Here is a 17646-nt window from a genome sequence, read left to right as displayed (position 1 = left end):
AGTAATAAGAACCGAGGCCACATTCTCATAGGAAATGGCCTCACAGAAGTCCCCTTTGCCGCAGCGAAGCCAAGACTAAGGCTCAGCAGGCAAATTGTACTTGGGCACTTAGCCTATCTAGATGCACACAACAAGCTTGGCCCCCAACTGCTACCACATACCGCCAGCACAAAATCCCAGCACATACTAAACATATTCAATGCAAGTTTATGTAATTCTAGGAGATGGTTTGATTTTAATCAGCAAATTAACCCCCCCTTTTTTTTTTGGCCAAAGCAGGAAGCTTCCTCAAGAAGGACTTAAGGTTGATACTATCCCTAAGGTTGCCTATCTGCAACATTATGTGCCTAACTACCCCAGGCCTTAAGGATCATGCCCATGCTCCCCACCCCTGCCCCTTTTTTTATTTTTAATTTCTTACAAGCAATCTATAGATCAGCAAAAGAAGGTCTAAAATCTGGAAAAGCTACACCTGCCCAGCCACAGCAGCCACGGTTTTGCACTTGCATGTGCTCAGGGTACTGCCAACAGCAGGGTGGTGTGCTTACGTACCGGCAAAGTCTCTGCTCTTAAGTGGACCTTAGGAGGACAGTAGTTCCAGCTGCTGTCTTGTACAATTTATTAGATTTTATTGCCCCCAAATTGTACCAATAGAGTGTATTTTCTATGGAAGCTAAACTAGCAGCACTCAGATGAATGTATATCACGGCCTAGGATTAATTCACTTCTACAACTCCCCCCAAAATTCCTAAGGCGGCAAATCTTGCCCTCACCTGATTTCTCATGCAACATGCCAGGTGAATGGATGCTGGGAAGGAAGCACAAGAAATCAAGGTGACATGTCCTGCAGTAGCAGCAGGTGGGCTGTTTCATTGTACTTGCAGCCTGTTACCTTGGTTTTAAACCTCAGAAGCTTTGCTATCTTTTCTTTTTATACTTTTTTCCTTTAGCAACTACATCTTTATTAGTTTGAGGACGTGGAGGTTATCAGGCAGGCTGGAAAGCTGTGTCATAAACAGAGCAGCTGCTGAAATCAATGTGACTTTTCTGCTTGCCTCTGTAGAGTCTACAGCTGAGCACTTTGCCTCCTGCTAACCCAACCTCATTTGGCACAAGAAGCTATTTGGCTCCGTTACCTTCACAGTGGCAAAAGAAACGTGCACCGGCTTCGACAGGAGGTACACCTCACGCCGGCGGGCACAGGGCAGCAGGCAGGCAGCTCCAGGTCTGTGTTTCAGGCACAGCCACGGCATGAATCCAGCAAGTGGGACCAGGAGGGAGAGGTGCTGCATTGCCACGGAGCGCGTGCTGCTGCAAAGCCCTCCCGGTGCGCACCACGGCACTGCAGCCACTTGCCCCCACTTCGGGAGCTGCCGGGGACCGGCGGTCCCAGTATTGCGGAGTGATAACGAGTGCTGCGTGTTTCATCGTTTCTCTCTCTCCCCCTTCTCCTGCCTCCTTTAAGATATATTCAATTTTTCTAATCAGAATTTCTGTCTTTCATCTACGGTAGTCTCTCCTTAGCCATTAGATTGTTTTAACAGGAAGACCAATTTTATCTAATAGTCTATGCCACAGCTATACGTTTATAGATGGAGAAGAATGATGGCCAGGTGCATGCATGTGTGTCTACAGATACACATGCGTACGCGCACAAAGAGAGCAAATCCCCTCTGAGCAAACAAGGGCATGGCTATTCTGTAAGTCCAGAAAAAAAAAGGGACTGTAATTTGTCATCTTGGCAGGATAATTAGCCTGGGCAGCACAACGCCCAGCATGGCTGCACCCTGGCACCCGCGCTAGATGGGTTATCTCTCCACGTACTGTGCAGAGTCCTGTCTCTCCTGCCCTTGCTCACCTTTTTTAAGGGAAAGAAGAAGAAGGAGCCAGTGGCTGAGCCAAGCGTGGCTTCTGAACATGAGATCTGGGAGCACCGCTTCTGTTCCCTCCCTTTGCTTCTAATTCACCTGGCCTTAACAATCCTGTCCACAAACAGTGTTTCACCACATCAGGAAGGTCTTTCAAGGTCCCTACAGGCCACTTTGTGCCCTGATGTCTACTCAGAATTCGCATCCTCGTACTTCATTTATTTATGCATATTGATAGTGTAACTATGCAGATCTTTCAGTCTGCAAGGGAAAAACATGTATCAGTAAATTAAACTGATGGGAGAGACAAATATTTACTATTCTCACTTGGCTTGATGATGTTATTAAGTTTTGTAGTTTACTGCATTCTTGTACTTTGTGTTCCCCATTTGAACAGTGGCAATTAATCAGCATTCATCATTTTGTTTACCCCCTCTTCCTAGGACTAGCATGCTGTGGTAGCTTTTTGTAACACTAAATCAGGGCAGACCCTGCTTAATATTTTATATATTCAAAAATTGCACTTTCCTTTTTCACTAAAACAGCCTCTTACCAGCATTGCTGAGATAACAAGTTAGAATAAAATAGCTCTTTGTGAATGCTGTTAGAGACATGCTGTCTAGGTCTAATTTCTAAAATGTAATACATTAAAAAAATAATAATCCTTCTACCTGTAAAAAATTAATCAGATTAAATAATGACCTTAATACAATTTCCCTTGGTGACCTTTATTGAGGAAATTAGAAATTCTTTTTTAGATACTAAAAATAATCAGGGCAAAGTAAGAGTTTCTCTAAACTCTCTTGTTGGCCTTCAACACAGGCATTAAGAAGAATCTAAAGCGCCACCTCGGTGAGTAGCAGCTAAACCACGGCAGTGCTGAACACCGTGGGTTTGCCACATTTTCTCACAGAACCCAGTGACCCGCTGAGAAGTTGCAGCGGGGCTGGGAACCACTAATTACATCACATAGCTCGTAACTTGCCAGTAGCCCCACAGGAACGGCTCAGTCTGCCCCACAGGAGCGCATTAAGCAACACGGTACCTGTGAGAGGTTGGGCTCGACTCTCGCACGAAGGAAATTCCATCGGCTCCAACCCACACGACTGGTGGCAAATGACGGCGCTGCTGGGAGCGCTTCTGCGAGACACCTGGCTGCAGGGTGCTGAACTCTCACGAGACCACTGCCCTCTGAAATGGAAACTTGCTTCGTTTCTGTGCCTCAGAAGACAACAGGTAATCTATGGGCAGCCAGAGAAACGATGCATACGCAGCCTGTAAATCTAACTGCTGAGAAGAACCAGCAATGGATTTCACCAGTGAGCCATTAACTATCAATCTCCCCAACACTGACGTACAACACGGCTTTGTGGTGTTATCAATATAAAGGCTTATATTCTCCCTAAACTCTTGAAAAAACCCTAAATCTCCCTCTACTGCAACACAACATTCAGTTCTGCACCAAAGCTGCCCTTTTCTATAAGCATCCTGTCCCCGGCTCCCCCAAAATCTCCCCAGAACCCTCTGACTGGACTTCTGCAGCACTCACAGGGCTGCCAGGAACACCTCCCCTGGGAACAGGCACTTGCAAAGTTTCTGGTAACTGCTGCAATGAGATAAGCCCCATACCTGCCCTCGCATTTGAGTTTGCCAGGTACCGTGTCCAGTCTTCTGGGAGTAGAGAAGGAAGTCTTGAGCGGTATGCACTAAAAAGGCTAATTTTACCTTTGTTGCCTTAAAAAGGTGATGATGTTCTCTATTCTTTAAGCATTTCAGCAGAGCTTCGAGGCGAAGAGAAAGACTTTTAACACTTTGACACGGGATCTTGTCCTTATTCTTTCAAGAACCACGAAAGAGCCACTGTACAGGCACCATCCCTTCCCCAAACATGCTTTTGAATACAGCACAAACAACTTACCAGCTATTACCTGCTCCGAGCAAGGTCAGCCCGGCCAAAGCTAGAGTTTCAATGGGACCTCCTGAAAGCCAAATACTGGTTAAAAACCTACAGGCCTATACAAAGCACGGTACCTCCAAGGGTCTCCACGCTTCTGCCCAGTGATCTGGTGGATTTGCTGCCTGAGCAGCTCTGTGCGGTTCCTCCAGCTCTCCGTGGAAACTGCTGCTCCTTGCCAGGTGGAGAGCATACAAACGAAGCCTCCTCAGGCTACAACCACTCACTTATTTCCAAGCAGCCCTCTCCACACAACCAGGATTGGGAGCTTGCATCCCCTTCTGCTGGACTCTAGCATGGGCTCCCCATGCCTGTTCGCCCCACGCTGGCTGCTTAGACAGAGCCAAATGGTGGCAATTCCTCAACGCCACGGCCACCCGTATGTTTCTATGGCATCCATAGGGGGACAGGCGAACGCTCCTCAGAATGCTGCAACTCATTCTGGGTATCACGATGCTGCATTGCAGACAGCCGTTGCTTAACGACAGTTTGCAGGGTTGGCGTTGCTCGTGTTGGGTGGCTCGCGAAAGGAACAATATAATTTTATCGCGTATTGGTAAAGAGCAACAATCAGTGCCAGAAAGATAAACTGCGTTCCAGCCGTCCAGGCTGGTGCCACCCTGAAACCTTCGGTTTTGTTACGCTACGAGTGAATTACCTGATTCTGCTCATGTTGTTGCTACACTATTGATCCAGGTCTGTGCTACAGCTTTATCATTTGATCAGCTGGGCTTAGTGCTCCTAGTCCAAACAGTTAAATTACTGAAACTCTCTTCTTCCAATAATAAAGAAAAAAGGTAATGTTCCTCAATACTCATCTAATGGGCTTTTGAGAACCAGCTGCCTTCAAAGTTCATGTGATAAACTGCACCGTTCTTTGGGTTTATCCAACCTCGTGGTTTATCAATACTTTGTAATAAATGAAAGTCTTTCTCAGACTATAAATAATGAGACAGTCAATGGTAACTTAAAGTTACCACTTCTGAATGCAGCATTTGAAGCCAGCAAGCGTGTGCTGAGCAGGAGAATGTTGCTGCCCTTTTTATATCTGGCTAGCTGCGTGTCTTTGCACAGCCACAAACTAGGGCTTGCTGAGAAAGCAGTCAAATGTATAACCCCCGTTTGCAGCTCTATTACAAATCTTACCAGGTAAGAAGCATTCATCGCCATCCACCAGCTTTAAAATACACTGAATTGTAAAGTTTTGCCTTACAACTGACATTTGTTAGAGGCAAACAGATGTAAAAAGGAGAAGCCACTTCTCAACCGCTGATATCATCACATAGAAGCAACCTGGGGATGACCACCATGAGAAACCAGCACCACCATGGCTGTGATCTATCAGAGATTTTTTAAAATATCAAGCTGTATTCCCTTAGGGGCGTGTGACGCTTTCCAGAAAGCACTTCCATGGTTGTGACTGGCCCAAAATATCTCATTCCCACTAGGTGTTTTTCCACCATGTAAGCTGAATTTTCTGTCAGAGGTTGGTGCTGTTCTCCCACTGCTAAAAATTTAGGGTTTTTTCAATCTGTTTTCCATTTTGCTGACTATGCAAGTTTTCCAGCCACATAACCAGGTTCTGGAAGGATTCACCCCGGGGTGGGTGACTTCACTTTGCCAGCAGAAGGCACCAAGACAGACACACACATCACCCGCCACGACCGCACTGTCCTTTTCCCCACACCAACCCAGGAAAATCCTAGGTGCAAGGACTACCTACCACTAATGCATAAATATTTTAAGTTTCCTAACAGGTCCAAATAGATCTGCGGGGCTGTGTTTACAGTCTTGCTCATAGTGGTATATACTTAAACAAAGGAGAAAGAAAAGAAGTTTGTATTTTTCTCCTGACATTCCTTGTTCTGCCTCACAGTAGGCATTACACTGCCCTTCTACAGCCACACAGTCAGTCATTTGAATCTTGCTTATACTGAAAATGAAGCAGATGCCATACTAAACCACAAAACTATTAGTGCCTGCTTGGAGGAGTGTACAAATTAAATCCATGTCAGGAACAATGATTATCACCTTGATCGGTCAGCCAGTAAGTAGTTCTGCCACCCAGGGGAAAACGCTCGTGCCTTGCATCAGCTTTACAAATTTCAGTACCTAAATAACTGTAAATTATATCCCAAGACCCAGATATGCTATTCTACTTACTGGATCCACCAAAGCCATGCTAATACTTCACTTCCCAAAGGAAAAGGAGAAGTAACCTTTTTTTTACTGTATCAGCCTGTACTGTTATCGCTGTTGGTTCTGGCACCTACTGCCTGCTCACAGTCTAAATTCTGTATTCATTTACAGTATGGTATCCCCAGAAAATAAAGACTCAAATTCTGTGTTGATTTACAGTATTACTTCCAGAAAAAAGAAAAAAAGAAAAAAGAAAAAAGAAAAAAAGAAAAAATACCTCCCCCAAATCTTCTGTACCTCTGAAAGATTTCACAAAGCCCTCTATTTGCCAACAGTATTCAAGATTTTGAAAGTCACTACAAGTTTACCTAAAATTGGGCTAGATTTAGGTAAACCCCAGCCATCGCTGAAAAAGCGAAATTTCTTACGCTCTTTGCATTGTGGGAAAAGTTCTGAGCGCTTGGACAGCACAAAGGAGACAGTGTTGACAGGTTTTGCCTTTGATAAGCATACACAGCACTACTGACCACCAGTGTTAGGCCTGACAATCCTTCACAGAGCTAGAGCTAAAGCTGGTACAGCTGCGAGTCTCCAGAAAATGAAACATTTTTTTTTTCCCCTCAGAAAACTGAGAGTAGCTGGGAGAAAATGTTACTCTAAAAAGCATATGACTTTATCAAAGTATTTACTACGGATCTTGCAATAAAAATGATGTAGTGAAATAATAACAGTATCTTAAACAGGATTAAAATATAACATTTTACTAGTTTTTTTCAAAGAATAGATTTTTTTTTTTTCTTCCATCATTCTTATCTATATGTTCAGACTCTAGCTAAAATCCAAACAGCTATTTTTTGTTTGGTACCAAGTGCAAGTATGCCAAGATAAAAGAGTGAGGAGAAAGAAATACCCGGTCCTTTTTTTTTTTTTTTCCTTGCATGGTAGGCTACATTGCATTTCTCATGCCTAAAAACAAGCACTGTCTGAAAATATTTGGTCAGAAACCTCAGCTTGAAAAGGAGATATTTGACAGAAATGTCACATTTACATCGGCGTAACATGCAAACAGCTTCTAAAGACAAACATTAACAGGAACCTCATGGAGAACCTGTGCAAGGGGAAAACAAGCACAACCACGGTAGCAGAAGTCCATTTACTGCCAGGGCAGAACCAACAGCCATCGTCATCCAGATCTTGTGGTGAAACTTCAACTACAGCAACAGGGAAATAATGATGATGCCAATCATTTCCTTACTAATCACATGCATTTATCTGTCAACTCTTCCTATCTTTTGAGAGGTGTCCATATTGTTCTCACAACTAGTTTGATCTTATCCTGGAAAAAAAGTTTGCGTAATACAACAGGACACTTTGCTCATATGAATATGTATCTTCTTTTTTTCCTTCCTATATCACACTGGAGAAAAACACTTCGCTCTGTATTGCTAATGTCTTTTAGGTACTGGGGACTATGAGCAGTGGCATTTCTCAGCTCCTTATTCAAGTTGTAACACAACACACTCACTACTTTGAGGTGCAAACAGAAATTGTAAGCAGGTGCCAAAATTCATCTCGTGTATTTTACAAGTAATGCTTACTTAAGAGTTTTTGAAACAATTCTGTGTGTGTGTTCTGTCACCCTTTGCCCTTCACAGATCTGTTTATGCATATTAGCCTTGTAAAATATTCACTTTTTATCCTCTTCACCATGATCCATTTGTCTTTTCAGCAGGTTTATGTTCAATGCTACTGGAGTGGAATGGTGATTGTACCATTTAACCCAACAGCTAGCTGGGCTTGAAAATGTATCCATGCCCTTCCTATTAATTACTCTTTAATGCCTATTTCTATCACACAGACTCGTGTATCATCCTGGTTTATTTCGGAGGAATATAGCCATAGGATGACAATTATTGATGGAGCATAAAAACCAGAGCTAAAGACCGTATAAAGAAGAAAACAGAACTGATGTGGGAAGAGATGAAAAGATGAAAAATTGACTAGAGAAGAAAATTGGAATGAGCTAATTTACAAAAGAAAATGAACAAACCACGGCCAGGTAACTCTGAATAAGATTAATTGCTATACATTTCCTTCCTCTTTGTAATTTTTATCTTATTTAATCTTCTATTCCACTTTTCTATGTAATGGTGCTACACTTGTACAAACTCCAATTCCACTCTTACATAAGTTTGCTAGCTGGGTGTTGAGCGAGATCCTCTGTTTGCATAAACTGGTATATCACTACTGACTTTGGTATTGTTACTCAAATTTAAGCCAGCCGAGGATTTGCTCCATTGACTTTCATGGATTTATTTTTAATTTATTACTCTGAGTTCAGAATCAAGAGCTCTGGATATAAATCTTGAACATAAATAGACAATTTCCAAATCTAAACAGTATAGCCACAAGTACCATACAGAAAAACAAGCTAGGCATGTATAGAACTGTCTGAAAAGTCAACCAAATGTTGCTGTGCATTTATTAGTAGTTTACTGTTTATTAAACAATAAATCAAGATCCAAAAAACCTAATTAATTTAAATGAAGTATTGTTTAGTGAAATGGGAGCCTGTCAAAATAGTTGTTGGGGAGGACAATTAATTGGTACAAATGTGAGTGCAAATTTTTTTTTTAAACTTTAAAGCGTGTTGTTTGTAGTATACAACGTATGTGCACAATACAAATTTCATACATTTTCCTCAGTGACAATAAAAAGCGCAGTTTATTATAAACTGAAGTAAAAATTAAAATTAAAAAAAAAAAGAAATAATCACAGTTTTGTCATTGGTATGTGAAGGTTGTTCCAAGGGCCCATCCAGAGCTCCTCTTCATCTGACTGTGTGTGTTCACTGTGCGACTCCAAGGGCTCTTTGACATCCTCATTATCAACAACCGATTCGTGCTCTTCTGTGCTTTTCATTTTGGAGCCCCCTGGCTTTGTTAGTATATTTTCGGCCCCTATAGTAGAGGAAGCAAAGGAGACACTGCAAGGTCTTGTGTTCATTTTATCACTAGAAGATGGTCCCTTTGACAAGGTGTTCAGTGGGACATTCTCCTCATGTGTCACTGCAAGCTTGTCCAGTTTCTTGAATTGTTTCCCCAGCCTCACTGGAGACGTGACTTTTAAATTATTACCAAGGCAAACACGACGGGTTCTGACAACAGAGCCATTCTGTGCAATGTAGATGTTACCGTTGATGTTGTTTTGAATGTTCGGGTTATTAAGACGATTCCTCTGGCTGGAATCGGGAGCGCTGTCTTCTCCAGTGGAGCTGGTCTCATACTCTGGGTCGACTATCAACTTGATCCTTTTCTTTCTGGCCCACTGTTTGATGATAAGATGATAAGAAATGTCGTTAAATCTCAGCACTATTTCTTACATTTTCCTGCCCTTTTCTATCTGTTATTTATCTTGTCTTTTATCTAGACACTCATATGAATTTTTATTAACTTGGTCTTTTGTACCATTCCTCTTTGGTTGTACACAGATATTTCTTAATTGTTTTGATTACCACTGTGTGCCCCTATCATGTATACCTAATGGCCTGAACATGCAAACAATTCTTTGTACTAAAAAGTCGTAAGATAGATAAATTAATTTTAGTTCATGAGCTGCATAATACGAGTCAGATATAGTGTAGAAAAACTGTGATGTTTTTCTTCAGGTTTGGAAAGTAGTGAGAAATTTGGGTTCTTGGGTGTTTTGGGTTGGTTTTTTTTTTTTTTTTTTTTTTAAAGATGCATTCAGCTGTGCTCCCATTAAGTTGTAGTGCACCTCTCCTTTAGAGAATCCTGAGAACGGAGCCATTACTTTCTGAAGGTTAAAATCACGATATTGGTAAGCCAGTCATATTTTGACACATTTTTTGCCTCAGTCTGTCTTACAAAGAGGGATGAAAACCAACTAGATTAATAACCCCTTCTAATAGAAACTGGAAGGCACTGATGGTGAAGCCATTGTGTAAGTGATACTTCTAAGAAACTACTGTACTAATGGGTAAATGCTAGAAAGGCCTTGAAGTTTTCTTCTGGAGTATTACTACATTGTAAATTCAGTGCAGGAATGGCATTGAGCAGGTCTGTTTTACATGCACGACACATCAGCAGCGAAAGATCTCAGGACCTACACAGGGGAAATTCTCAGGCATGATGTTGGCAAAACTGGCTGGTTAAAAATAGAAAAGCTTGAAACAAGGCTTTGTGCCAGTTTCAATCCAGTGGGATCAATGGAGATGCCTTGCTATTAAATGGAAGATGGTGGAGAAATGAGACTTTAGATCTTATATAATTTATTTTTTTAAAGAGTTAATGCAAACGATTTCCATGTTGCTGTGAATTTGTACTAATAGTGATTACACAAAACCCCTTACTTATTTTAATTTCTAATTGATCTTTTTAAAATAAATGCCTCCTTGCAGTATACTGAAACAAGCTACTATAATTCTTGAATTAATAATGAAACCACCGATATTTCATTAAGGCAGCAGATACCATCACAGATAACTCCCACTGCAATACAAACACATGCACACAAGAAAAACCAGTTTTAGAGAAGGAAAATCATGCAGGGTACCAACAGGTGGTGATTACTCTTTAAGCTTTTGAGAGGTCACACTTTGTACAAATTACTTGGATGCCTATTCTTTTGTTCCTGATAAAGACATACAATTTTCTTCACACAGATATATTCAGATGGATGAAAAGACTGACTAGTTTATAATGGGATTTACGTTAAAACACTGTGTGCAGCTACAACTTTATACTACCCGGGAATGCAAAAAAGCAGGTAAGTGATCATAAACCTAGTTCACATTTCAACTGGAATTAAAGACAGTAGTTGAAAAGTTAGCGTTGCGCTTTGCAGCACAACACCAATTGTCCTGCCAAGGTAACTCCACAGCAGGCTCAAGTATCTTAAAAATTAGAACATTTTTCTCTCCCCCATCTAACAGAGACTTCCTGGCAGAGCTTTGGTGCATACGCCACAATTTGTACTAGCTAGAGTACTCACTCACAAGACCAATCCAATACTGGCTCAAAGCTTTAATTTTACTTAGGCTTCTTATGGCTTATCTGGATAAATGTAGGGGTTGAGAAACAGCTCTGTGGGCTTTGATACAAGGTAAATAAAGCATGGATGGCTTGTGTGTATACAAAGCTTGCATACTCTGTGTGCCAACAGCACGGATAAGAGCTCCATGAGGAGGTACATCATGCAGAGGTTGCTTCTTATAGGAAAACACAAAGGCCACTTGTGCTGTCAGTAACAGAAGTCCTTCCTATGCAGTCATGCTCACTCTGAGCAGAACTGTGCTAATGCAAGTGTTACAAGATTTCTCTATTGAATGACATCAGATGTCACAGGTTATTGAATTTTAAAAGGCGGATACCAGAATATAGACCATAGGTGATGGTTACCTTCAGCAATACTTTGCTGTTACGCGTCTCAAACTTTTAAACAGATGTTTTAAAAAAAATTATAATAAAATCACTGTACTGTTAGGTGGGAAGGGCAGAAGTTGGAAAATGTAATCCATTTCCTCTTCTGACCAAGCTCACGTTGTACATCTACCTCTGCATTCCTGTCTTGTACACCACTGGCACCTGAAACCTGGATCCCATGATCCAGAAGTAGTTTAATCCCAGCTCTGCTGGTAATACTCTGCAGTTTTGGGAGTGTTGCTTTGCTGCAATTTGAGTTGTCCTCCCTGCAAATATGGCTAATGTTTACAGCAAAGAACTTATCTGAAGATTAGCAAATGCTGTACAGTAGGGGAACATAAGGTGAAACCATGCATGACTTCTAAGTCTTTTCATCCTCATCCTCATTCCTGTTCTTCACTGAATTCCATGTTTTGCCCCTTTTTCTTCCTGCAGTGTTCCATTTTGTGACAGACATAACCTGCATGAACATAGGGCTCTTAATAGGTTTGTGCCATCAGGTTCATCAAGCTATCCACCAGAGCTAATGCAAAATGCAGTGTTACTTTGCTTCACAATGTGCATAATGCAAAAAGGATTAACTCTAAGAATCAACATAATGCCTCTTGAACTACATTTCTGAAATTAGCAGAGAAAAAGAAGTACTCTTTCCTGCCATTCCTGCCAAATTATCTTTCTACATCTACCACTAAGTATACCTGAGTAGTCTCTCAGAGGAATTGTATTAGTTTGGTTTTCTACAGTTCTATCCTTAAGACAGCATATAGGGTTCAAACGCTGAAGCAATAACCTTTGTCATTTTCTTTTTGGCTGTCTCTAGTCAAGTGTGTATCGCATAGGAAAGACCACACAGAAGGCACAGCAAACAAGATCACTCCTTACTGCAAAACGTCCACCTACTGTCGCTCCATTTTAAAAGGATGTAGAATCACCAGCAGCCTCTGACTCTGTAATGGCAGTATCCAGGGTCTCATCTAACTGAGACTGACTCTTTTCCTGGGACATCTTTTTTCTTATTTTCTTTCTTTTCATGTTGGTGTCAGAACTTTGATTCTCAGTATCAGGGGAAGTAGCAGTTTTACCAGGAGTGGGGCTAGCTGTGCTTTTTGTCCCTTCAGTACCTTTGGAAGTGACACTGATTTCACTTTCTAGGCAAGAAGATTCATTCTTACTGATAGTTTCCTCCCTGTCACTAACATCTGTATCAACCTCTTCTGTGCTTTCATCCACGCTATCCTCACCATTAATAGCTGATTCTCCTCTCTTGCCTTCTTCAGTAGCAGTAGTTTCTGCAGTGGCAGATGTTTCAGAAACTGCCTTATTTGAGTTATCTGCCATCTCCTTGGGGCTTGCGCTGACTTGCTCCACATCATCTTGTTCATCTTCTTCTGACACCTCTTCTATTGTGTCTTCTAGTTCAAGGCTGGCAGAGGAGGTTTTGCTCTTATAGCTGGATCCTGAAGTTTTTCTGTAGCTCATGTCCCTGTCACTACCTGATGCATTAGAGCTAATACTCGATTTCTGGCTGGATCGCCTTGCTCTGCCACGAGAGCTACCTCCCCTACTTTTTATACTGGACCTTTCAGTGCTTCTTATACTGCTGGACTCACTAGTCCCTGATTTGCTGTATGAACTTCGTGTAGATGAGCTCTTTGACAGACTAACGTCTTCATCACTGTCAGAGTCTTCTTCATCATCGTCCTCTTCAGATGAGTCCTCCTCCGATTCACTGCTAGAGCTGGATCCAGAGTCGTCATCAGAATCCCCAAAATCGTGCCCAGTTTCTTCATCTGAGTCCACAGTACTTTCGGTGGCTTCATCTTGGTCCAGAGTTACTTTCAAGTAGTCTTTGTCTTCTGACTCCGAGCCAGAGCTACTACTCTTCACAGATGATTCATCTGAAGTGTATTTTCTTCTCTTCTTCTTCTTCTCATCATCACTATCCTCATGTTCACTCTCTGCTGTGATACTTATTGAAACTCCTGATTTTGCTTCATCTCTTTCATATTCTTCCTTTCCTTTTTCTCTTGCATGCACCGAATCTTCGCCAATGGGCTCTTGAAATTTTCTGGAGACGCTAATGCGTTTTAACACATGATTTAGTTTTCTCATCGAAGGTCTGTCATCTGTTGATTTCTGGAAGTAACTTCCCCTGATAATCATGCTTTTCTCACCATCCGCTTGGCGAGCTGACATCAACTTGGCATAACTGGAATCTTTCCTACCGCCTTTGACTTTCTGCAGAATCATCGGGAATATCTTTGCTTTCTTCCATGGAGAACGAGCAGACTCAGTTCTTCCTACTGCTTTGTGAGCACTGACTGCTACGCGACTTAAATGCATCACTGCTTTTAGTTTCCTTTTTCCCTGGCTGGTCCTATACGCTCTTCCAGAACCATGTCTTAGATCCATCCCACCACCTAAAGGTCTACCTTCTATTTGAGCCCCTGCTCTCTGGCTTACAACTCTGCTTGAAGGACCTCTGCCTTGACTCATTCCCTGCAAATTATGAAAATGGAACTTGATTACAATTTCAAAGATAGTTATTGTGAAAACTCTTACTCTAAAGTAAGTCAGTAGGAACAAATGCAACATTTTTTCCCAGCATCAAAACTAACTTACCTGTTTCAGAATAGCTTTTTACCAAAGTTATGGGGAAAGTTTTACTTCTAGAATAGGCTGCAAATGCACAACTACCTTACTCGGCAACAGGGAAAAATACTGGCTCAGAAATGTTATCTCTTTTAATTAAAACCATGTGATGAATAAAGAGTCTAGCATTTCTGAAAATTAGATTAAAAAACAAAGGAACATTTAAGTCAACTTTCTTCTGGCTGCCACTGACATTTTAAAATTTCTTTACATTCAGTTGTGAACTTTATGATAAATGAGTTTAGGTGTCTGCTTTTCTCAGGGGAAAATCACCAGTTAGAGGCTGAATATTAGTAATACCCTATTTGGTTAACAATATAAAATGGAATTACCTAAGGCTATGTGGATTTTTTCTTTGAATTAGAAATCTACACTGAGGGAAAAATAGATGTGGATATTAAAAGAAACTTTGCAATTCCTTTTTATGTGTAGAAAAAGGGAAAGAGGTGCTGACACAAACTTTACCGGTCATCAGAAGGGCAAACAGTGATTAGTACTGGAAGAGCTGCTTATTTGGTCTATACAGAACACAATCTTCTAATCAATTACAAAATACATTTGACAAGGTTTAATGGTCCTTCACCTTGCTGCAGAGACAGAATCAACACACCAGAGACACTTACCTCTTCTGCTGCTGATCCATGTGGACTATAGTAGTAGCCACCATCATTCTCCACCACAACTTCCCCATACTCATCGTACATCCCCGAAGGAGACAGCAATCGGCGGCGGCTCCCGTACTGAGGCAGTTCATACCTGGCAAAAACACCATCGTCTCTTCGTAATGTGCGCCAATGTGTTCACGGGTGTCTCCACAGACAGCAACAAATGCACACACTCACATCCCAAAAGGACAAGAATTTCTTTGCTCTCTTTTCTCTCTACCTTTGAGAAGATGATTATTCTTTTTTCCTTAGTGGTAACACAATCCAAAACCTCTTCCCATTGCAATTGGTCGCAAGCCCGTGACAACTGGAGGGCAACCTGGATTGTGAGGTCTCTGGGATTGGTCAAGAATCCCCCAAGTGCAATGACCTTCTTTCCAGGTACCTGATTTTTGGGGGGATCTTTTTTATAATTAGGGAATGAAAAAGCAGGTTCCCTGGGATCAGTTCTGGAGAATCCCTGTGAGGTTGTAAGAACAGCAATAATCCCTGAAGTGCTCCCAGTCAGAGGGGCGTTAACAGAGCAAGGCAGGATGATGTTTTTCTAGGTAAATGTAAAAGCCCAGACGCTGGCTGGGAACTGCGAGCAGAAAGTATCAGTCACTGAAGTCAGGCTGGTGAGCCACAGAAGGGGAGGAGATGATGGAAATTAATTTCCAAGACAGCAGAAATATGCAAATAAAAAAGCAAATATAAAAACTGGTATGATAGATGGGGTATACACTCCGCAAGCGTAATAATTAGATTCCTAAAGAAGCAGGGAACAACAACGCCCCCTCAACTTTTAAAGAGAGTTTTGTTGTCAGCGCACGCCTTTGTGGACACAAAGATTAAAGTAATCCTGAGGTGAAGTAAAGTCTCCAGATTAGATGCTGTAATAACAAACGTCACCAACCTGGAAAAGCAGCATTTTCAGAAATATATAGGAAAAATGAAAACATACCCGTGCTCGTAACTGTAGTAATCTTGCCCATAGTATTCCTGCCCTGGATCAATTCCAGACTCCATACTTAACTCCTGTCAAAAGAGGAACACTGACTGAAGGCAAACAGTTATGCACATTAATGACTGATGAAAAAGGTGCAAAGAACAGTATCTTAAAGTGCAAACAATAGTTTGAGGAACATTGACAACTGTCAAGAACCATAACGAGAAGCCAACATGAGCTTTAAATGACCCCTTCGCTGGTGTATTCACTGGGAACAACTGTTCTAAGTCAGCTACTGTTCTGGTGTGGGACACCGTCTCACCCTGTACAAAAACCTCATTCAGTAAACTGGACTTACAGCAAATACGCTGTCACTTCTTGCGCCTCTCTCAAACGAAAAAACTGCGTGGAAAGATTAGGGCTATTTTACTTACACTGTTTGCCAGGTGCCTTTTTTAATGTTTTCTCAACCATCAACAATCATGAGCGGCACTGGACTAAGCGAGGTACTTGTCTGTATCCTACAAAAGCGCTAGCATGTCCTTAAGCTCCTTTCACACCCTGTTTGGTATTAGGCTGCTCTGTAGAATACCTCTGAACTGCAGGATGGACACAGAGCACCAGGGCCTGGTTTCTGGCCAGGGACTGCATGTCGTCTCTACCTCACAGCTTCCGAGAGGTTTTTCTCCTGTCCGATGAATTTAAAGTTGTGTCAGAACATCTCGTCATAATTACTGATAACGACTGCAGAAACTATCACCATTCCGTACCACAAAAATACCATCAACAGCAACGTCTCACAAAAGCTACATTTGCTCTATGGCTTATTCTGGAAATGATATTGGGTCTAAAAGATTTGAAACAGAAAGTATTGGGTTTATAATCCAGAGCAGTGTGCTAATGCTTTCATTACCTTGGCAGGCCAACCGCTTAGTTCATCTCTAGGTACAATAATCAATTACCAGTTGACTGACATCTGAAAAAACAGATTGTGGTTGGACAGCAAGGACATTATTCTGTCTGAGAATCTGGACATGAAAGTAGGAGGGCTTTCACTCTGTGTGATGAAGTCCATGGGAGCAACTAAAAGGTGCTCAAGGGCAATATACCAAGATGCAGTAAATTTAAGGCATTTAATTAAAACAAAATAAATGGGGTTACAATGTCAGAACTTTCTTTTCATCTAAAAGAGTCAGGGGGGAAAATACTACCTAAGACAGACAAGTTTTTATTAGGAAATGTCCTGGTTTCAGCTGGGATAGAGTTAATTGTCTTCCTAGTAGCTGGTACAGTGCTATGTTTTGGGTTCAGTATGAGAAGAATGTTGATAACACTGATGTTTTCAGCTGTTGCTCAGTAGTGTTTAGTCTAAAGTCAAGGATTTTTCAGCTTCTCAAGCCCAGCCAGCGAGAAAGCTGGAGGGGCACAAGAAGTTGGCCCAGGACACAGCCAGGGCAGCTGACCCAAAGTGGCCAAAGGGGTATTCCATACCATGGGACGTCACATCTAGTGTATAAACTGGGGGGAGTGGGGGCAGGGAATCGCCGCTCGGGGACTAGCTGGGTGTCGATCAGCGAGCGGTGAGCAATTGCCCTGCGCATCATTTGTACGTTCCAATCCTTTTATTACTACTGTTGTCACTTTATTAGTGTTATCATTATCATTATTAGTTTCTTCTTTTCTGTTCTATTAAACCGTTCTTATCTCAACGCACGAGTTTTACTTCTGTTCCTGATTTTCTCCCCCATCCCACTGTGGGGGGTGGAGGGGGAGTGAGTGAGCAGCTGTGTGGTGCTTAGTTGCTGGCTGGGGTTAAACCACGACAAGAAATTATGTAAAAGCCATTTTAAAAGTTACAGAATAATTAAGAAATGAATAATAATGGTACCTCTGGTCTGAGAAGAGAAGGTCTCAGCAACTGCTGTTGCTACAAAAGAAAATGAGAAAGGGGTTAATTAGGCGGCAACAATTAAAGTGCAGGTCATTTGGGTTTGAG

The 17646-nt window shown here is 41.8% G+C and overlaps 1 protein-coding gene across 1 annotated transcript; it reads right to left on the bottom strand.

Annotated features, from left to right (window-relative positions):
• Nucleotides 1-7852: 7852 nt before the first annotated feature.
• On the bottom strand, nucleotides 7853-17595 carry LOC104831213. Its single transcript, XM_010566631.1, has 4 exons — nucleotides 17539-17595; nucleotides 15666-15739; nucleotides 14681-14813; nucleotides 7853-9288 (listed from the first exon to the last, which is right to left on the bottom strand). Exons 2-4 carry the CDS (start codon nucleotides 15728-15730, stop codon nucleotides 8734-8736), a joined length of 753 nt encoding a protein of 250 aa, XP_010564933.1. The 5' UTR covers nucleotides 15731-15739; nucleotides 17539-17595; the 3' UTR covers nucleotides 7853-8733.
• Between the last annotated feature and the right edge of the window lie 51 nt (nucleotides 17596-17646).

The sequence above is a fragment of the Haliaeetus leucocephalus genome, unplaced genomic scaffold (genome assembly GCF_000737465.1).
Source record: "Haliaeetus leucocephalus isolate CR32 unplaced genomic scaffold, Haliaeetus_leucocephalus-4.0 Scaffold216, whole genome shotgun sequence".
Taxonomy (NCBI): Eukaryota; Metazoa; Chordata; class Aves; order Accipitriformes; family Accipitridae; genus Haliaeetus; species Haliaeetus leucocephalus.
The sequence above is the reverse complement of the archived record's forward strand: the minus strand, read 5'-3'. Positions and strand labels throughout refer to the sequence as shown.